The sequence below is a fragment of the Nymphaea colorata genome, chromosome 4 (genome assembly GCF_008831285.2).
Source record: "Nymphaea colorata isolate Beijing-Zhang1983 chromosome 4, ASM883128v2, whole genome shotgun sequence".
Classification (NCBI taxonomy): domain Eukaryota; kingdom Viridiplantae; phylum Streptophyta; class Magnoliopsida; order Nymphaeales; family Nymphaeaceae; genus Nymphaea; species Nymphaea colorata.
Genome location: NC_045141.1, coordinates 18,198,975 through 18,219,707, shown reverse-complemented (window position 1 = coordinate 18,219,707; position 20,733 = coordinate 18,198,975). Strand labels below are relative to the sequence as shown.

The 20,733-nt window shown below is 39.4% G+C and overlaps 3 protein-coding genes across 11 annotated transcripts; 1 reads left to right on the top strand and 2 right to left on the bottom strand.

Moving 5' to 3' along the window:
* Nucleotides 1-54: 54 nt before the first annotated feature.
* Nucleotides 55-4,813, top strand: LOC116252630 (uncharacterized). Of its 2 annotated transcripts, XM_031627019.2 has the most exons (4): nt 55-386; nt 478-574; nt 4,128-4,182; nt 4,281-4,813. In XM_031627019.2, exons 1-4 carry the CDS (start codon nt 255-257, stop codon nt 4,423-4,425), a joined length of 429 nt encoding a protein of 142 aa, XP_031482879.1. In that variant the 5' UTR covers nt 55-254; the 3' UTR covers nt 4,426-4,813. The 2 variants fall into 2 exon arrangements, with proteins under 2 accessions (XP_031482879.1, XP_031482880.1); XM_031627020.2 differs by lacking the exon at nt 4,128-4,182 and having other exon boundaries at nt 4,281-4,420.
* Nucleotides 582-7,916, bottom strand: LOC116252629 (protein PHOSPHATE STARVATION RESPONSE 1-like). 8 transcript variants are annotated; one of them, XM_031627018.2, is made up of 9 exons: nt 7,440-7,916; nt 7,313-7,360; nt 7,043-7,219; nt 6,731-6,923; nt 6,570-6,646; nt 6,449-6,488; nt 5,918-5,966; nt 5,743-5,812; nt 4,932-5,145 (listed from the first exon to the last, which is right to left on the bottom strand). In XM_031627018.2, the coding sequence occupies exons 1-9, from the start codon at nt 7,701-7,703 to the stop codon at nt 4,957-4,959; spliced, it is 1,107 nt and encodes a 368-aa protein (XP_031482878.1). In that variant the 5' UTR covers nt 7,704-7,916; the 3' UTR covers nt 4,932-4,956. The 8 variants fall into 8 exon arrangements, 5 of the variants coding, with proteins under 5 accessions (XP_049933324.1, XP_049933325.1, XP_031482878.1 ...); XM_050077367.1 differs by lacking the exon at nt 4,932-5,145 and adding an exon at nt 582-2,017 and having other exon boundaries at nt 7,043-7,360; XM_050077368.1 differs by lacking the exon at nt 4,932-5,145 and adding an exon at nt 582-2,017 and having other exon boundaries at nt 5,743-5,809; nt 7,043-7,360.
* A 3,771-nt stretch (nt 7,917-11,687) lies between these two features.
* LOC116253602 (ribose-phosphate pyrophosphokinase 1-like) lies at nt 11,688-19,912 on the bottom strand. Its single transcript, XM_031628509.2, has 9 exons — nt 19,550-19,912; nt 18,592-18,765; nt 16,778-17,026; nt 15,149-15,292; nt 14,822-14,989; nt 13,628-13,697; nt 13,295-13,376; nt 12,473-12,632; nt 11,688-12,168 (listed from the first exon to the last, which is right to left on the bottom strand). Exons 1-9 carry the CDS (start codon nt 19,715-19,717, stop codon nt 12,130-12,132), a joined length of 1,254 nt encoding a protein of 417 aa, XP_031484369.1. The 5' UTR covers nt 19,718-19,912; the 3' UTR covers nt 11,688-12,129.
* Nucleotides 19,913-20,733: the final 821 nt, after the last annotated feature.

Here is a 20,733-nt window from a genome sequence, read left to right as displayed (position 1 = left end):
GAATCGATATATATTTTTTTTTTTGCGGCCTAAACCAGATCCGATCGGGCCGGGTATCCGGAGGAGATGTGACTAGCCACGGTTTTCTTTTTTCCATACCAGTACGGCCCGATCAGAAGCTGAACCAGCTAGTGTGGCACTGCAGAGAAGACGGGGGGAGGCTGACCTTGGTGGCGGTCGCGGGTAAATCAATCCGAGCCCGCGGAAGGCAGAGGTGAGAAGAGACAGCGAACGGGGCGCCGTTCTCTCCACAGATGCTGCGAGCGGCTAGATTCTCGGTCGTCGTCTATGCGGGGAAGCCGTCTGGCGACTCCTTGCCTCACAGTCCCTTCCCTCCGCCTTCGCCTTTCCGCCTCTCCAAGCCCACTTGGGTCGTCAAGACGGAGGTCTCTCTCTCTTTCTCTCTCTCTCTCTCACTCTTTCTAGTGAATGGAGTGGTAAAGTCTTCTGTGGCTCCTTTTTTCTGTGTGGGTGCAGTCGAATGTGTGGAAAGAGAAGGTAGAGAAGCCAGAGCCGCCCTGTGTCATCTGTCATGGTACCGGACGGGTGCATTGCCAACGATGCCAGGGGAAAGGTCTCTCTCTCTCTCTCTCTCTCAATTTGCTGGCTTTTATGTAGTGATTACCGAATTTGATTCGTCTAGTTTACATGTAAAAATTGGGCTTCAATGGCAGCGATGGAGCATTAGTTCGATTGGTTTGTCTGAATGCGGCTATGTGACACGAGCCATGCAATTTCTTCTCTCTTTCAAAGCGAAAAAATCACTTCCTAGATGTGAGAAGCGGAAGCAATTTCCTTAAAGCTTAACCCCATGCAAAACCCAAAGTTAACCTTTCACGCCGGAGGATTGAAAGATGAAGATAGAAAGAAAGGACGTTCATCGAGATGATGATGACTAAATAAAAATTATTGTCGTTATCATTTTTGTTTGAGTTCTACTAAAATAGGCAAACTTTTATAGGCTGGCTCTCTCTTTTACCTCCGGGGACATTTCCTTGGTGCACGTTGAGATACAGATGGTCGACAGTTTTCATCAAGACAATAGTGTATTCCGACGCAATGCTGGGGGGAGTTTGCTCCCTTCTCATTATTCCAAAAGAATAAAAGAATCGCTGGAAAAAAGAAGAAGAGAACAAGGCCATGGAAACCCTAAAACAGCCTTAACACATCAGGCTAGAGGGCTCCAGCCTCCAAGAATCATCGAAATTTTTCGACAACAGAAAAGAAATCAGGAAAGATTTGCGCAATAGCAAACCCACCGTTTCCGTTGTTGTGTTACTATCTCGAAAAAAGACATCTGCCAGTAGAGCAGTCCTTCTTGAAACCATAACCTCTGCATCGAATTCGCCTAACACCTCTTTTGCGCTCAAATCTCCGCTGCCTTGGACCCGCAATGAAGCACACATCACATTGTCTTTCACCAATCAGATTGGCCGTCTCCTTCATGAACTGCGCCGCTTCCGATTCATCACTTCCTCTCACATGACGAATTCCCACATGCAGGAATCGTCTCTGGGGACTACGAACTATGAAGACCATATTGTTGCCACTTTAAGGTGCCAACGCAGATTTTGACTGAATTAAGAAGTCTGCCCCACCAAAAGATGGCCATGGCTCGGGCCTTATTCCAGTGGAAAACCACATAAGCATATCCCGGTTAACCTCTGGTCTCCATTCCAGCTCACACATTAGAATCTTAATGTCTCTCTGCAAATTTCTGAACAGGTCATTGTTTACCTTATCCCCTTCTTGGAAGATAGCATTTTGTTGCTTCCAAGTATTCCATATTATCATGGGAAAAGATAGTCTTCAGCATGTTCTGACCCATTTCAATTTAAATCGCTTCTTCCACCACAGCAGCAGCAACGTTTTAAGAGTTGTAGACCTCTTAATTGAAACATTAAACGAACCTGCAACCTTTTTCCAGACTAGCCATGTGATCTTACACTTAACAAATAGATGATTAATGGTCTTTGCTTCCTGATTGCATATCATACAACCATTTGCAAGCGAGATCCTGAAAGATTGGAGCTTATCAATGGTGAGAAGCCTTCTATTGAAAACCAAATAAGTACACCAGATAGATCTTGGGATGGCGTTAGAGACAACAGTTTAATTAATGAATGCTCAAAACTTACTTACTGCAACAACTCTAACAGAACATAGCAAAAGACACATTTTGCGCTGACCAATCTATGGGAAAAAAAGGAAAGAAAGTTATGCTGAATTGTGCTTTTCGTGTTTTGGCATTAGTAGATGTACCGAGTTAAATTTGTTCAATTTATATTGCTTCTGCACACACTTTTCAATTGTTACACTGTTGGACGAGGGGGTAAGTGTTCAAATTCTGATGACATGGTCCGATGGTCGTGAGAATCATGAAAAGTAAAATCTGTTTCTTGGTTTCAAGTGTTTAGAGAGCGAAGGGCAATAAGTGCTTAACACTTGGTTAATTGGGTAGAATTGTGTATTCCGGTTGAAGGATGTCAATTGTCGAGAAAGTGATGCCTAGACTATGCAAGATTGGAGCCTAGGAAAACTGATGAGTGCGGTGTGGGGGCTTCTACTATAGGATGGAGCTTTTTTTCAAACATAAGTTCTCCTGAAAATTCTTTGAAGTATTTAAAGGCGATGGTGGGGTGGAGATGTGTTCCAGTGGAATCTCCCACAAGTAGTAGAGATTTGATAATCATATTAGCTTTTCCCCTCAAGATTCTGCCTTGTCCACGTACTATAAGACTATTGTAACTCCTGTTTCAGAATGGAACTCCAAGTCAGAGACCAGGAATGGTCTCTCTGTGGAGGATGGAATGCACTATGACTGTTTCAATGCCTTCCACATAACAAGATGGAAAACGTCACTCATTGGATCAACTATAAAGAACACGTGGAACTCCACATTTCACACGTCCCATGTTTAATTCTTGTTCTGGGTCATGAGCCCTAATGCTCAGTGAAGCGCCATATTCCACCCTCTAAGGAAACTGCCTGCCTATTTAAGAGGTTTCTACAAGAAGCATAAAACTGTTGGAAATTTTGATATGTAACAAAGGTACTGGTTATTTGACTTCATTTGCCATCCACACACTGCAGGCTGTGCATTTACAAAATACATTTATATGTAGTATGTCTTCACAATGTTTCCTTTAAGTTCCCAGGTATCTTACCAGCTAAAATCTGTGACTCCACATTTTTTGTTTCCATGAAGACCTGTGGTAAACGTAAGATATACAGAAGTATATTATTGATATGTCCATGTAGACAATCTCTAGAATATGCTTATTTTAATGCATATAAACATGCCAGTTGTCATACTAGCAAACTTTGTGTCTCCACATGCTTGTTTCCATGGCCCCCATAATACAGTTTTGTGCTTAGGGTTTCCATAGTGAAAGGAGTTAAGGTGCTCAGAAGTTGTGGTCGTTTTGATTATGGCTAGTCTGAAAATGGCTTCATCATCGAATGCTTTCAGGTTCCATCAGTAGCTTTGTACAAATAGTGGCAGTAGTATCTAAAACTTCTAGTGCAAATTTGTAAAGAAGTCAAGCACTGAACCTTTAAATCAGGTCGTTTAAAATCATCGCTAGTCAAATATATGACCTCTTTTATGACTTCATGAAATGTCTGTTCAAGCCTGACTATTCACTACTGGAATTTTCTTTGTGAGGTAAATTGCTTCTATCGAACTACTCTGCTTTTCGGAACGGCCCATATGAATAACAAGTCTAAGCTTTCAAAATAGTTGCAACTTTGCCAAAACGATCAAACAGAACCTGAATTACAAAATGACGGGAAGGGAAAAATGCCGAATTTTCCCAGATTGGCAGGGATGATTGCATGAGAGGTATCCATAAGCTTAGTTTTCTTATTTAACTTGAATGAGCACATAGAGTGGGAAGACCCATAGCTATGAGAGTTCCCAAATTTTTCGTGGCTGGAAGTCGGTTTTATCATATTTTTGCTCCCCTTACTATGTTCTACAGATTGGTAATTCTATATGATTGATTCTTGTCAAATCTTTCCTGTATACGACAAGTACTTGAGGAGACATTACATTCATTCCTGGCATAGCCAAAAAAATAGGTGTTGGCCGATAGATCTCATATGGAATGTCATGTAATTGGCAGGTAGGACAAATATGGTGCATCTTTCCATGCTTCCTAAAGGAGAATGGCCCAAATGGTGATCTGTCAGCTACCCATGGTTTGCCTTGTTGGTATCATCCTTGCAGTTGTTTCTCTATTTCTTAGCTCATAAAACAAGTTGGTTAAACATGTCAGGTGCTGTACCTGTGGAGGAAGTGGTCTGAGTTACTGTTCCCGGTGTCTTGGGACGGGTGAATATAGGGAGGCTATGGGATTTCAATTCATGAAAATGCATGGGAACTCAGCACAAGCTCAGCATGAAAACGATCATCCTCAATAGCATGCTTTCCCTGTGAGGAGTAAGTTGCTCTTTAATGATCAAAGTGAACCATGATGTCTTTGTGGAATCGTGACTTCTACATTGAGGGACGCATGGCAAACAAAAACATGTGCTTGGTCCTAGCATCTGCAGCTGCTTACTTGTACCTGCAAGCAGCCATCAGTTAATGGTTCCTTGATGCCGTTTTTTTTTTATCTTTGTAACTAACATATACACACACTCAACCTGATATGTCATTTCCAGTTATGTTCCTGCAATGCCTGTTTTAGAAATTTGTATTTGGCACGGCAGGAGTCTCAATAGAACAGACTATAACTGTAAAGAGCGAGTCTCATATGGTAAACATGGGGCAGCTTATCGATTGAATTACATTTTGCTGAATCTTTTAGATCGTTGGCCTGGTTATTACTTTTCTTTTTATGGTTGATTGTCAAATCTCATTGTCACTGTTAGTGATCTGTATAGAATCTTTACATTCTATTCTGTAGTTAAAATGTTCCGTTGCAATCTACAATTTTCTATTTAGTTAAATCAACCACGATCGTTGTTCCTTGATTCCTTCCATGGACTGGAACAACCATATCCTTCTTGATCATTGAAACCTGTAATCTCATCCGGATTCTGGGTTTTGGGGAAATTGGGGCTTCTGATCGGTTGTTCAAACATTCTCTGTAGATACTTGGCATGCTCTTCAATTCTCACTTGCAGCTTTTTCTGAATCTGCACCATACCATATTTAGCATGTTACATTTTGCTAGGGAGGATTTTTTTTTTTAATATTGGTCATTCTTTTTCGGGAAAAGAAAACCGATTTGGTGAAAATATTGCAACTCAACAAAATCTTATGTAAAATTTTCTAAACTTTATAGGGTAAGCGTTCTTAAAATCTTATGCAAAATTTTCTACGTTTTTACTTCATAGGGTAAGCGTTCTTATCATTCTTTTTCCTGATTTATTTATGGCTGAGAAACCCATGATCTCTTGCGAAATTCATTCAACATGCTTTAGGACTTGGTTGAACTAAGTATAGATCAGGGTGCCAACTATTTCACCTTACTAGGTGCCATAAGACCCCCTCATGTTGCCAAGTGTACTCTAGCAACTATAGGAGAACTAGCTATCTGGTCCCATCATCCTGGTCTCAATTTGGTGGAGCTCCACAAAGAACTTGTTTAGTGAAGAAAATTTTCTGGTAACTTTAAATTGATCTAGTGAAGAGTCAATGGCTATTTTTGGCTCTGTTATGCGAAATGCTCACTCCTTTTTATTCGTCCAAGGGAAGAAAATGGCAGGGAAAACAGTCAGAATCAAACGTACCTCTAATTGTTCATGCAAACTCTTTTGAACCTCCATTTGCAAATGCAAGGCTTCAGTAATGTGCATTCTGCTGTGGGTTGATGGTGAAGGAATTACTTACACATTCATGAGCTACAAGTAATAACATTATTCACTCCAGGGAACGGTACAAAGTTGGAGGAGTATATGAACTTACCTTTTCAGGTCAACCGATGGGGCGTCTATTCTGTTTCTGTGATTTTTGCCTGCCAGATCAGTTTACTTCAAAAGTCAATAGCGATATAGCAAACCATACTTTTTATTAAACAATTCTTGTTTTCTGTTCGAAAGCAGCAAGAGGAGCTTGTTCTCAAGTAGCAAGGGTACATATAGTAGGTTTGCACGTCACATTACGGAAGCTGGCAGATCATATGATTTTGTTTATTATATGCTATTCAATTAACTAAAGCTTATGTTTCTTATGGACTCATACGGCTGTTAAGTGGTCTCAAGGGCATAAGTTTGTAAATGATCTTTATGGATCGTCCTATCAGGTTATTATGATGAAGGATTTTCTTCTGATTATCTTTCTATTAAAGAAATACAGCATGATGTTGACTCATTACTGGTGGAACATTGCCTTCTAAATCCTTAGTAATTATACAAAGAAGACGACATAAAGTTTCCCAACAAAAAATTGACAAGAAAAATGCTAAAGACAGGTTCAACTTCAAACAACTGCAATTACCTTCAATGAAACTTGGAGCTTGCTTTGCTGAGCGATATTTCTTCAAAGTGCATGATTAGTCAGGTCTTTTTCAAATGACAACGAGAATGGAGACAAAATAGATAAGCAAAAGCAAATGAACCTGTAAATGACTTTTGATGTGGAATATCGTCAAACCGTCCAAATTCATCAGTTTCAGTATCTCCTTTGGAGTTGCTTCTGCAGTAAGAGGGTCATCGGATTTACAGATTTATGGGTGAGAACTTTTAAGCAGAGATCTGGTAATATGATTGTAGAGCTTACTTTCTGCGCCACCAAGACGGTTGACTGCTTTGACGAATTCCTCATGCAGTTCTTGAGTCCACCGGATGCGAACTTTGTTTGTTGATCCAATACCAGATGGCACAGGTTTAGATCTAGACACTGATGTATCTGTGGCTTCCATTGACTGCTCATACCAGAGGGGGTAGGCTGCCTCCTTTAGGCGATGATTAACCTGAAACATCCCCATGGCAGAACTGTATTTAATTGGCCATTTTGTTGGAATAGGGGATTGCAGAATGACTTGGTTAAAATGCTAGCTTGTTGAATTTCAAATTTTGAAAACGCACTCACCTCATGCTCATTATCCTTAGCTTCAAGGTGCCGCTTCCAGCCCATGTTTATGTTTTCTTCTGTATTACTCTTCCCTACTAGTGGTTCCAGGTTCGTCTGTTTCACATATGGTGCACCATTTCCCTCAGTGATAACACCCGGAAGGCAACAGGGTTGACAAGCCAAACCTGCTTGAAACTTATCAATTGATGACAAGCTTAGGTTCGTTCTGCTTGCATGACAAGGATGGCTGCCAAAAGGAAGGCCTGATTGAGAAGCCATGACAGATACCTTACGTGATCTAGCAACTGAAGGCAGTTGTTCCATTTGACAGAAACCCTGAAGATATACAAGTTTCAGTGATGAATAATAGTCAAAATCAGTGGGATGGAAAAGTTATTTCTGGTTGTAAGCTTACAGCAGTTGAAGGGATGATCTCTGGCTGCCATGTTTTCACCTCTGGAAAGGCAATTGGATTGATGAAGAATGAACCATTGCGTACCAAAGAATCCTCCATTGAAAGGTTACCAGGTGATGCCTGCAGATTTGGAATGCTTACATTCAGTGGCTCCTTTGTGCTGCAAACTGTCCAAGAGTGGAATAAAGGATCTAAAGACAGAGCACTATGGCCTTCGATGCTGTCAGTCTCGCATGTCGCAGAATTTTCCTTCTGACTGTTCATTTGCCTTCAGATCTCAACTGTAATAAGCACGCTTTTTGTATTGATAAATTTGCAGGCCCCTGATCTGCAGGTTTCAGGGAAATGGCAGGCGCAGAAGCAGCGAGCTCAGTACTACTATCTTGGTTTTTAAATACTGTTTCTATTGAACTTTTTCCATATTGCGTCCCATTTATCACGGAGACCCTTGCTACCTATTGCATAGTGTTTAGATCATCTTGGCATGTCACATGCAGGTTTTTAACAGTTGATATAGAAAAAAAAAAGGTCTGGATGCCTCCGATGAAACTTGGTTAAGAGCAAATTAGAGATTGGTTTCTTTTTTGTATGAAGATCTAATTAATTTGCAAAAGTTCTGGCAGAAGTCAACGTCCAGGTTTGTATATTCCCATTGTTGAAGTGATGTAAGGATCAACCTTACGACGGTTCATTTCGTTCTTTACATCATAATCTTCCTTACTATTTGTGCCATCAGATATTCAGATTGATTTCTAGATAGACATCCAACCCCATATCTGAACAAAGAATCTACCAGCCAAGCCTACAGAAACGGTACACTCGTAGTTCAATCTAGTAAAAAGTCGATCATTGCTCATATCAACTGGAATCAATTCTGCACCCGAAAAAGACAGCCATAAACATAATCTAGCATGTATGGGAATCCGGAAAAGGAAAAACGTGATAACAAAATGGAATTTTCCTTCCCCATTCCTGTGAACAGCGGGTGTTGCACTTCTTTCCGGAATATGCCAACAAATGGATGCAGTCTAATTATTCAAATATTGCTTGGCGAAGAAGCAAACAAGAGGGGAGGAAAAGACGGGCTTTTTCCACATTCATTGCTGAAGTATAGGCCATAGGCAGATTGGACCCTGCCTTATAGCCATTTGGTCTAGGAGTCTCTGTCTTCTGCTCAAGTTCTCAAAAATTGATCCTTGAGATTACATTTGATAACTAAAATTGTCTTTCCCAAATCCATGGAATACGAGTACAAGGAAGGAATGAGCTAAATGATATATTTCTCTGAAACAGCATAAACTCATTTCTTTAAGCACATGACTGGTAGGCAGCTAACCCTGTTAGAGCAACGAGGATATCAAATATTGACAAATGTCAACCACAACAGGGCAGGAGGAGATGTGTCAATTGCTTATGATTCAAGAACGAATTTGGAAAATACCCAAAAACGAAGATAGGAATTTTCTTCAGTAATTCTATCGCTAAAGTATACAAAACTTATTCCTTCTTGTTCTAAAAGCATTCGCTTTATATCTGATCTTAGTGAACAACCAAATCCTCGAACATTAAAGCTCGTTGGCTCTATAGAGGACCACAAATTGAAAAGGAGAGCAATGAACCTGCCAGAAAAAGTGGGTGATGAACGAATAACTTTGTGCTTTTTTGTCGTTGGATTAAGTTGGTAAGAACACTGTGATTTATGATGCTATTCAACCAAACCGACCAAGAGCAAGTACTCACCACATTTTTATAGAGGGGGTGGTTGCTATGCCTGACAATCAGCCATGGCTAAGGTTCTTAAAAAGGAGTCTTGCACATGGTTGGATTGACAGAGAGCCTCACCTTCTCTAAGCAGATAGAGAAGAAAGTTTATACTCCATCAAGTGTGTTTTTGGGGGGTTTCAACTGAGGGTGCCTGAGCATTTTTAGATTAACGGAAGACCTGAGCAAGTGTGGTGAAAACTGATTGGTGAGCGTGTACCTCCTTAGTTGGCAACTTCACAAACGCCAAAAACTCAGTCGTATCTTACAGTATTGAGAAAGAACAAAACCGCAAAAAAAGAGTAGCTTTCTCCGGAGAGAAAGACAGTGGAATCAGCCGCAAAGGATCTACGCTTTTCGCCGTTTCACATGGTGAAGTGTGAACTGTTGTTCACTTTTTTTCTCCACCACCACCAGCACAGTGGAGGGTAGCCACATGCACTCTGCTTACGCTCTGGGTCTCCAATTTCTCACGGACATGCAGTTGGAGACCAGATGGAAACGAGTCAAATTCTGTTAGTGTAATTTTGGAAAAACCAACAGCAGGAAAGAAATGCATCTTGGTTACTAATCTTAACAAGTGAGGAAGAAGTCCTATCCTATTCTTCTGGCAATGAAGGAGACCATTGAACTGTCTACACATATGATCGTGAAAACGTCTGAGTCACAATATGGTTTTGAACTTCCAAATTCAAAAAGTATATATGCTTACACCCTTTATGGTATGTTACCAATATCTCTCCTTTCAGCGCCTAGCCGATACGATACAAGGCTGACACAAGTTTTCTTTTTTCCTTCATTTTCAAAAAATTTAAAATGCTTTAAATTATATTTTGGATTCATAAAATAGCCCTTCTGCTATTTTGGCCTTGGGGCAAAGAACATATGCCTTGAACATCAAACTTGTTAAACCTGAACTTACAGGTGACTGATGATCTTGTAATTAAATCGAGTTTCAAGTAGTTTCCTTAATTGGCAAAACACACAATCCTTGATGTGCTATAAGTGGATAGGAGCTGAGACTGATTAATTTAACATACTTCCTTGCCTACCAACAAAGCACTTTTATCTCAAGATTGTTGCTTATCTTCCTTGATTGAACTTTGCACCTCCTTTAACTTGAAAGAAATTACTTGGTAGACATGATATTATAATTAATTGAACAAGTATAGGTCACTTCCACAGAAGAGCTCATGTCATGTCCTCAAAAGGGTTGGCGCAGTGGTCAGGGCAGGGGCTGGTAGGCACGTTTTGAATTCCCGAAGTGTCAACTTCTTGTGCTACAAAAGGAAGCGTTAATGTGTGGCATGAACAACATTTTGAAATACCAAAAGCAGACCTTGTACCTTGGGGGCGCAAAAAGTTGGGTGGAAGCTTTGTCTTTCTTTCTTTTAGACAGACTTCTTTTAGACAGACAGTATGATAAATATTTCTCATGCTCACCTAAAAGAGCTCCTATCGCTCTGTACCGTTCATCTTTTTATGTTGAGAGGAATATATAAAGACAGATACGAAGGACATATCTTTTCTTGATGATGGTGAATGTCCCTATGGATAATTTGGGTGACTGCAACAGCATGCACATCCTTAACAAATGAAACATATCTTTAGATTTTTTATGCCTACTTCACTGCATAATCATGTTGTCTTTTCACAATAAAGGAAACTCTTTGTTCAACTTGTCCAAAGCATGGAATGGGATTATCTGATTGGTTTCGGCAGTGGCACAGGATATTTTTATTCTAAGATCTACGCAAGAAATGATGAGTGCACACGTTACATCCAAGTGGCGAAGTTGGTACATGGTTCTAAATTGTATATCACCTTATTTTTTTTATCACCAACCATGATAAGGGTCTCCCTCTCTTGTGGGGATGAGCTATCTTACCCCGAAGCAGAGGAAGGTCGCGTGTTCAACCTGATGGATGCCTCTCTCTCTCTTCAGTCATGAGCGGGCACCATTGCTTCTATGGGAAGCTTGGCGAAATTCATATTCGATCTGAAAACTCGCAACTGCCCTTCAATCTACTCACATGGGCGGCCGATGGTGGGATAGGCTTAAAGAGGAAAAGTAGGTTCATTTTTTCCACAGAGAACGGTAAACCAGTTGGGAGTTGATGCTTCCCATTGTTTTCGTAAAAGCATGCAAGCAGAATCGTAAACCGACCTACGTTGGCTCGTAATTGCTCAGAATGGCTCAATCTCATCCTCCGCTCAAACTCCAGAAAGGGGAATCGAAGGCATGGATTTGTATTTTTGAGCCATGTTGAGCAAAAGACAGGCCGACCGCGAGTTGAGCGAGGCTTGTTCCGCTAATTCAACATTCCTGCCTCAGCAATGACACGTGAAATTAGGTTTACTCAACTCGCTTAACATCCATGCCCTAGCTTGTTTTCAGAAAGAGAAACTAGAAGCACAAAATAAGGGAGAAAGCAAGCAAGAGAAAATGAAAAAGCAGTCGCACTTGGGGCCACTCCAAAAGGCAGATTAAAGGGGAGACGGGAAGCTAATTCTTACAGTAATCAAAAGATTCAAAACCACATTTCCGTGGAGGATAAGAATGATGGAAAAGAATAGCATTTCATAAATTTTGGTGGTTTAGCTGCATGAAAGGTGGTCCCTTCAATATCATGAATTATAAGAAGCGGGCCCCATACTTCAATAATGATACACTTGGAGCTGAGGTGACGCTCTTCCTTATAGAAGTACAGAATGCGAAGACATGGAAGCGTACTTTAAGTCTTACACATTTTAATTGCTCAGTTGATCGCATTAACAGCTGAGATTTGACAACAAACATAAACTATGTGGACCCGATGGCAACACTTACTGCTCCCCAAGAAATGGGATGTGGTCAGTAACGAATGTAAGGACAAGGCCTGAAGACAAACCCGAAGATCTAGGCACGGTTTCCCAACTTCAAAGAGATTCAATCAATCCCCAGGCTGCAAAAGGGTTCAAGGGCACCCTGGAAATCAAGGAAATAATCTGTAATGTAAGAGAGAAATTTCCACCCTGAACACCATCATGTCCAGAAATTCACATGGGAGGTGACAAGCCCAAATGGTTGAGGAACAAAATTCTGAATGGTGGTTGCACAATACAAGGGGCAAGCTTGACACGAGAGCATTTGGCAGAGAAAAGCTATGTGAAAGGAGAGGATAACAAGCTAATAACAACGAAATGGGAAGCAAGAAGCTTAAACCTCACTGCACTTATCTAATGACTGATGAATCAAATCTTCAACCCCATCACTGGAAAATGCTACTCACAGAGCAGTCATCGTGCACACGCCAAATAGTCTCACCAAGAAGGTTTGCAACTGAAAGAACGGTTAGCTGGGGGAAATAATTTTTCTCCATCAGAGGTATGGTGTTTGTGATGATGACTTCCTGAAACAAGCCGCTTGATAGTCTTTCAATTGCAGGAGGACTGTCATTGCCATGTCAAATGAATGAAAACCGTGAAAATCACAAACACTCACACATTTATCTATGTATGTATGTATGTATGTATGTATACAACTGAATGGAAAAATATTACAGAATTGTTGCTTTGTTTAACTTAGAAAATGAAAAGCCACAAACATTAGGAAGGCATAAACAACAGTTGATCGGCAATGTTTTTTAGTAGTCTCTAGAAAAAGAACATATAAACCTATTCAACACTCGGGCATATTATGCGTCTTCAGGCCATTAATTATCAAATCATCTTGACCTAGAAACACGGTAGAAGGTTCTATTTCCAGAGACCATGTTCACCTGGGATCACTATTTCCTGACTCTTGAAAGGCCAGAATACCTGTAGGTTTGGGCACATGCAGAAACCATGGGAATAACTATGTATGGATAAACAAGGAGCTAATGGGTTCAAAAATGTGGAAAACATCGACTGATAAAAGTATACTTTGGGAACAGCTAAGCAATTCAAGATTTCTATTATTCAATTAGCAACAAAAAATTAATGAATAATGCATTTAAGTTTTCCCATATGAAACTTTTTGGGTTCTCGTGTATATAGGTAAATGTGGGCATACTAGAATATGTATCTGTTTGTGCCTGGGCATGCATGTCACCAAATGAAAGGATGATTACCTAAGGACAGCATGAGTGCTGCATGCGTATACTTCCCTTGCACCTTCTTGATGTAAAAGTGCCGCACCTTTCACTATGGTTCCTGAATCAGCAGATGAACTGGAAGGTGAGCCCTAGCAGATGACAAAGTACTAGTAAACTCAGGAAAAGTTAATGAGCTATAGCAAATTAAACATTGACATGACAATGACATTAAAAACAACAAACACTGCCACCAGCTTTTACAGCAATAGCATAATTCCATGCATTCATGTACTCAAAGAAAAAAAACAATCAGGGCCTGTGATATAATTCCATGATGTCTGGCTGATGACTTGACTTTTTGAAACTCACCTGCAGTATCGATCATGTCATCCACCATGATAGCCACCTTTCCCTGAACGTCCCCTATTAAATTCATGACCTGCAACAAAGTCATACAACATATAAGCACTTATTTATATCCTTTTCCATCTTTTTGAAAGACAAAACACAAACGTCTTGGCATGGAAGAAGGTCTGTTGCATAAAGACAAGTAAATGATGCATTGATACATAAGACATACATGCAAAACTCTGAATTTTTTTTATGACAAAATGAAAGAACATTGTGGCTGTTCTCAACAAATTAGTCATCTCCTTTTTTTCCAAAAGGTATCTGGGACATGAACATGGACCAGAATGAATGTCCTAACTTAAACAACTCAAACACAAAGTACATATAGTAACATAAGCTGTTCTAGATCAGGTTGTAAGCTCACTAATATGAGGCTAACTTTTTCCCACAGTTTCTTAGCAGAACTATAAAAAGGAGCACCCACTTAGAAAAGCACAGCGCCCAAGCCCCATCAGAAGAGGGCTCCCTCTGTCCAAAAATGAAAGTCGGCAAACAACCATCTTTGTGAAGTACCAAGTTGATAAGTTACAGCAGACTCTATCTCCCTCTCTCACAAACACACACACACACACACACAAAAACTTACAGGAAAAATATCTTTCTTTCCACTCAAGTGCAATGAACTGTAGCAGAATATTACATTGGTTATTGGTAAGTGTTCTCACAGGACTAAATGTACCAATGATGTCTCCAAGTTTGAAAACTTTGAATTAAAATAATCATGATCGTTCCATGCATAGATCTTATTTTATAAGATTTTGAAAATCAATGGTTTGCGCTTTCTTGGCTTATAAAATCCCATCAACATGGTGAAATCACATGCTTTCTTTAGTTCCTAAATTTTTTAGCACAGAGATCACATCCATATGGTTAATCAGAAACTGTATTTATAGTGAAAATATTTAACTAGAGTGCAGTGCACCCACGCGTGTGTCGATATCTGTTTCTCTGGGGGTGTGTGTATGTGTGTGTGAGAACTTCCAAAGGACCAAAACAAACATACCATTATATCAAGTTTGACACTGTTTTACAGTTTAGATGCTTCAGTGATTCTAAAGAGACCACATCACTTTCTCCGGCAGAGTATAAAGGTGAACTTGAATGAATTTGGAAGTGAAACAAGGACCAAGGAGATACAAACAATATTATCACCTCAGCAACATTATGCCCATGGCGCCTTTTATCAACAATTGCCAAGGGTGCATCAGACAGTTTCTTAGCAAAAGCACGTGCCCGAGCAACACCTCCGACATCAGGTGAGACAACGACCAAATCATTGGAAGGTATGTTCTTACTAGCCAGGTAATCAAGTATCACAGGCTGTAGAAAGCCACAAAAAATGAAACATACTGATCAGTAGATGGGACATGGTCTCTTACAGAAGACAGATCTTTCTCCTTTCATAAGACAATGTGACCAAACAAAAACAGAAGTGAAAAAATATGGAACTTGCAATAATTCCAAAAGGGTTGTCATCACCTGCCCATACACATGATCCACCGGAATATCAAAATACCCTATTGACTGACCAGAATGAAGGTCACAAGCAAGAACACGATTTGCACCAGCTTCTGTGAGCAAGTTTGCCACAAGCTTAGCAGCAATTGATTCACGCCCCTGGGTCTGACAAAGTTGCAATCAAGTATAAGGACAAATCACACAAGAGCATCATGATTTTAAATTTAAATTTTTTGAAAAAAAAAAGTCATGAATATATCATTTAACAGGTGCAGTATGCACGGATTTATGACCAGACATGCCAACTGTTGTATGAATCTGAGAAATTACATGCTTGGTACACAGTTTATACATCTGATCAGCTATGCCAACTGTTGTATTGTATGAGTCTGAGAAATTACATGCTTGATCCACAGATTGCACACATACATGGATTTATGATAAACACACATGATAGAATGACCTACATAATAAAATCAAACAGCAAAGGACATTAAATTTTCTTATGAGACCCAACTGTTAAATGGAACTTGAAATATGCAACTGGTACAAAGATAAACAGGATATGTCCCGTGGCATAGAAGCTTTTATTTGGAGACGAAGAAAAGCCTGTGTATCGCCAGAAATTTCCTCCTGTTTATATAAGTAGCAGGTACACTTGAATAGCACACTTATATGCAAGGTTCCTTGGAGTCTTGGACCTGATCTAAAAGGCTTTACGGAAGAGACCTGCTAATGGGATGCTTTTTCCAGCAGACCCTGAAGGGAACTTATTGGATCCATTTTGCTCTTTAGAACACTAAAATATAATTAGTTGGTCTGCTAGATCTATTACAACATCCTATTGAGTAGTCCACCAGTTTATCTATCTGCAACTAAAATCATAAATTAGTTTGACCAATTAGATCAACAGCCCCAGCATGAATTGCCTCTTTAATAGGACCATTTTCTCCTCCAGATTTAAGATTACATTTAATTTGTCAAAGACTCAAAGTTTCACTGGATAATGACAACAGGTCTCTTGGCCGAAAAATTTATGTTAGGGTCTTTCATTAACAGCATCAGTTGCAAGCTCAATATAATGTGTAAATAAGAAGCATTAGTCAGATGGTCCTTTGTAGAACGCCTTTGTTCATGTGTATCAAAAGGCTCATCATTATGATGTTATCTCATTTCCAACACTATTTTCATCTAATTTACATATACAAGAATAAATTTCGTTGTATCCTTATCCTTTGTCTATTCATAAAGAAGATGAAATAAGTGTTTTCCCTTCTCCATCAGTACAAGAGAAAAAAGTGGATTGTTGAAGTACCTTTGAATAAGTGATTAAAGCTCTGCAAGTTTCAAAGTTTTCACATCTTGTGCTTCATTAAATAAATTTATGTAAAAACTGGGACATCTATGCACAAAAAAGCAAAATGATGGAACAACCAACTATAGCACATACTGCTTAAGAGTTAAAAGAATGAAAAAATGTATGCTGAACATAGAACAAAAACCCTGCTTTTTCTGCAGTCTCAAACATCAGTTTTATAGCACAAAATGTAATTTAAATGCCACCATTAATAATACAATAGTGCAACTGTTCGAAACTTTCCGGGTGTGGATTTAATCTCCATATTATCTAGATTAGACAAACCCAATTACCTTTCTATCTGCTCTGGCATATCCAAAATATGGAATGACAGCAGTGATGTTTTTTGCAGATGCTCTTCGACATGCATCAATCATAATCAAAAGCTCCATAAGATTCTCATTTGCTGGAGGACAGGTTGGTTGAACAAGGAATACATCACAACCTCTTACACTCTCTTGCAACTGAACGTAAATTTCCCCATCAGCAAATCGCTTTATTTTTATTTTTCCAAGTTCTAGGCCCAGATAACAAGCAATTTCCTGCGTACAGCAAAGAAAATAAGATCCCGTCACAAAGATTTCTATTGCATAAAATGTCCACAATAAATTGAAAGCCATTTGAAGTTCTGGTTTAATAAGACGTAATTAACAACAATTATAGGCTGGGGAGCGGGCTAGAGATTTTCAAATATCTCATGGTTTATTGCAGATACTGGGACAACAATATAGCAGATAAAGTGATACAAAATATTGAAAAGGAAAAAAAGAAATTCAAATGTTTCCAACAATATCATGAGTGTATCATGAAAAATTCATTTATCTGCTTGATAAGTAATTCCCCTTCCCCCCCCAACACTTCCCCTTTCCTCCCCTAACCTTTTCTTTCTTCTTTTTTTTTTTAGTTTTTATGATTTTTTTTAGCCTTCTGATTTTTCCTAATATCGAGACAACGAAAAGCAGGAACTTCAAATATTTCCAATAGGAACCTGACATTTTCATGAGATTTTCATTTATTTGCTTAATAAATAGTTTTTTTTTTCTTTTTTTGTCATATTTGACCATTTCAGGTTGGCAAGATTTCCCTGAGACTAACCAGAATACTCAGGAGCTTTTGCTTCACAAAAAAATAGCCTATCAGACTGATACTTATTATGACGGTCTAAAGTAAAACATCTAAACGAAGAAAGAGAGACATGTTCCCCAAAGAAGTACCGAAACAACACCTACATACTTAAAGCTCCAGTCTACTACAAAGCATCCTTCAGGTTGATCACTAACGACCTTTTAGAACATTTTCATTCAATACTGCCAATGTTTTGGAATATACATCTAAATGCATATGCATGCATTTCATAGCCGATAAGAATTCATGTTTTGATATCAACCAAGCACAATATCAAGTAGCAAATACGGGATTCAGAAGAAATTATGCAGTTGAATGAGAGAAACCAGAATTCCTCATGCTGCAGATGCAAATGGATGAACTTGATTCCTTAACCAACATCAGTTTGTGTCAACTCATACATGTACGTGGTCATTTTCCTATTGAACAGTTCTGAAGAGTATTTTAGGATCTAATAACCATTCATCTACTCCAAATAAAAAAGTCAATACCAGAAGTTTCTCTTGCATTATGTATTAAGACGTTGGAAACCTGGAATAACAATCCTCTAAATTTCACATCAAACCCAGTATCCTGTGCATCTTGTGGTGAAGCACAAGTGGAGAAAAGAAGCCTTTTTGGAATTCAACAAGAGGAAAGCACAGGCATTCCATTTGATCCATATGCAATACCATGTTTTATATATATATATATACAGAGCCCTTAGAATAGATTTCCAATTTATCTTTTATGTAATTTGACCCTACAAATATGACCTTAAGTAACTTTAGATAGTAGAGAAATCAATATTTTCTAAAAGAATAACTCAAATGAAAGCATATTTTACACAAAATTAGTATTCATAAATATATTGTAGGCTTATAGCATATGAAGTAGTCCGGTTTTTTCCTTGATCTAAACAATCTAAGATCTCTTTCTCTTTCTGTGTGTGTATATAAATATATAGCTTCTTTGACCAATGTGAACAAAAACATAAACATACCTGAGCGAGCAAAGGATTTGCCGTGCCAGAGAAAATGCGCAACTTCGTGTCATTCTTGCGAACCAATTCTTCTGTAGTTTTAGAAACAAAAAGGTCAGGCAGTATTCGATGATTAAGAAAGGGAGCTCGTGATGTTCCATTGTGAAAGTCTAACGATTCGGCTAGTCCACACATCTGCAACACGGGGGAGTAAAAGAGAAAGACACAACGGTTAAGAACTGAATGAAACATAACCATGAAGTCAAGCAGGTATATATCAAACAACGAAAATCAACCCCCCACAACTTAAAAACTCAAATGTCCATCAAACGTTGACATGCACAGCACAGCATAACAACAAACATACTAACAATTGGAAGGGGAGAAAAAGAAGCGAAAATGCTCGGAACATGTTTCTAAACAATTCAAGTGCATTTTAAGTTTCGGAAAATTCAAAAGAAAATGCACACATGAACACAACTAGAGATATAAAACGAGACAAGCCGCTGGATGGCTTGGGCATCCGAAGCTTGTTCAAACTCATTTAATGAGCTCGACAACCCAAATCTGAGGGCCCTCAGCTGAGCACGGCTCATACAAGCACAACAATTAACAATTTAACAATCAGCCTGTCCATGAGTGAATGTCACAAGATCAACGTAAGCTATTGGCTGAAGCATTTGGTATTCATATAAAAGGCTTTAGTATTTTAATTTTAATCAATTTCCAGTGTTGAGGCTAGCGAAGTTCGTTCGAACTCGTAATAGTTACAGTTCGAAATTCTACCACTTTAGATCTTTCAGCCTTGAAATAAGCATAAACAAACCCAGCTCTTGCTCCGCTTGCTTAACTCAGTATCTTTATAAGCTAGGCTTCGCTGCAAAAACGCAAGCCAAGCTTGAACCCGAACTTGAATCGATCGCAAATGAGCCTTTACTGCACAGTGCACACAAAAAGTAATCGAAACGTATCGCCTCACCGGTCGAAGACAACAGAGGCGACCGCCATGCGAAACGGGCTTCCCGAGGTCGAAGCCGGAGTTCGCAGAAGCAAAGAAACGAACGGCGGCCCGGTCGACGCCGGGAGAGACGTCGGAGCAGCACGACGGAGGGACGACGACAGTGTTCGAAAGCGGGAAAGAGGCCATACTCAGAAAAGGCAAGAGTAAGAGAGAGAGAGACGAAGCAGAAGAGCTCAGGAATCAGTAGAAAGGCAAAGCTATGACGAGCACTTTATGTGGACGCCCACGATCTCTTAGCCGTGGAAGCAAGAGAAGGAAAATGGCGGGGGACGCCGTCGGGTCCCAGGGCAGTTGCAGCATTAATCGATAAGGGAGGGACTCAGTGGGGCCCCGCGAATTCGAACCGATGACGGGAGGAGAAGGGCCTCAAAAGCCGCCCACCACAACAAAATACCGGATATGTTTCAAACATAACGTTAAAAATAAGCCTGCGGCTCACCTTGAAGATGCTATTGTAGCTTATCTTATTTATTTATCTATTTATGTATGTATGTATGTATTTATTTATTTATTTATACAATCGAAACCTGAGGGCTAAGTGAGAAATATTTGGGCCTTTCCTGACCGCTCAACTTTGGAAGCTAACGAGGTGTTATGAACAGTAATAGTTGGTAGTAATTATTTAGCTGTATTTTGATGTACTTAATATTAATTTTAGAGATTTTTCATTTCGAGAATACCAATTTGAAACCGATGGCGGATTTAAGAGGGCCAATGTGTCAGTTTTTAGTTATTTTTTAAAGTATTTTTGGCCGATTCATAATCAATCCAGCTGAAATGGTGAATTAGCAGATTGAATTCACAAAGCAATTTTTTGTAATATTGGTTGTTAGAAAACAAGCCTGTGCGGAAAACATTAAAATGGTCAGGCCAATCATTGAGACTGTATTCAAAATGTGAGCCATTTTATTAAACACTTAGTATATTTTTGCACATTTTAGCCAAAAGAATCGAATATTTCATAACTTTCAATAATCCAAAGAAAGTCACTCAAATCTTCCGATATGGGGAAGCCCTTGAGGTCCCTACCACTTTGCAAATAATGGACAGATGTTATACTTGGAATCTTTTCTGTTGTCTTTGAAGCTCTTCTGAACTTGATGAGATTCACAGGCAGGCAACCAATATTAGATAAGTAAGGC

Coding starts and splice junctions, on each gene's coding strand:
- LOC116252630 (XM_031627019.2), top strand. CDS start 255: ATGCTGCGAGCGGCTAGATTCTCGGTCGTCGTCTATGCGGGGAAGCCG. Junction 387..477: donor CTTGGGTCGTCAAGACGGAG/GTCTCTCTCTCT, acceptor GTGTGGGTGCAG/TCGAATGTGTGGAAAGAGAA. Junction 575..4,127: donor CCAACGATGCCAGGGGAAAG/GTCTCTCTCTCT, acceptor TGTAATTGGCAG/GTAGGACAAATATGGTGCAT.
- LOC116252629 (XM_031627016.2), bottom strand. CDS start 7,703: ATGAACAGTCAGAAGGAAAATTCTGCGACATGCGAGACTGACAGCATC. Junction 6,647..6,730: donor CCGTCTTGGTGGCGCAGAAA/GTAAGCTCTACA, acceptor CTCTTACTGCAG/AAGCAACTCCAAAGGAGATA. Junction 5,146..5,742: donor GTTTGCATGAACAATTAGAG/GTACGTTTGATT, acceptor GGTATGGTGCAG/ATTCAGAAAAAGCTGCAAGT.
- LOC116253602 (XM_031628509.2), bottom strand. CDS start 19,717: ATGGCCTCTTTCCCGCTTTCGAACACTGTCGTCGTCCCTCCGTCGTGC. Junction 14,990..15,148: donor TGGATCATGTGTATGGGCAG/GTGATGACAACC, acceptor GGCTTTCTACAG/CCTGTGATACTTGATTACCT. Junction 12,169..12,472: donor GTGTGCACGATGACTGCTCT/GTGAGTAGCATT, acceptor CTTGATTTCCAG/GGTGCCCTTGAACCCTTTTG.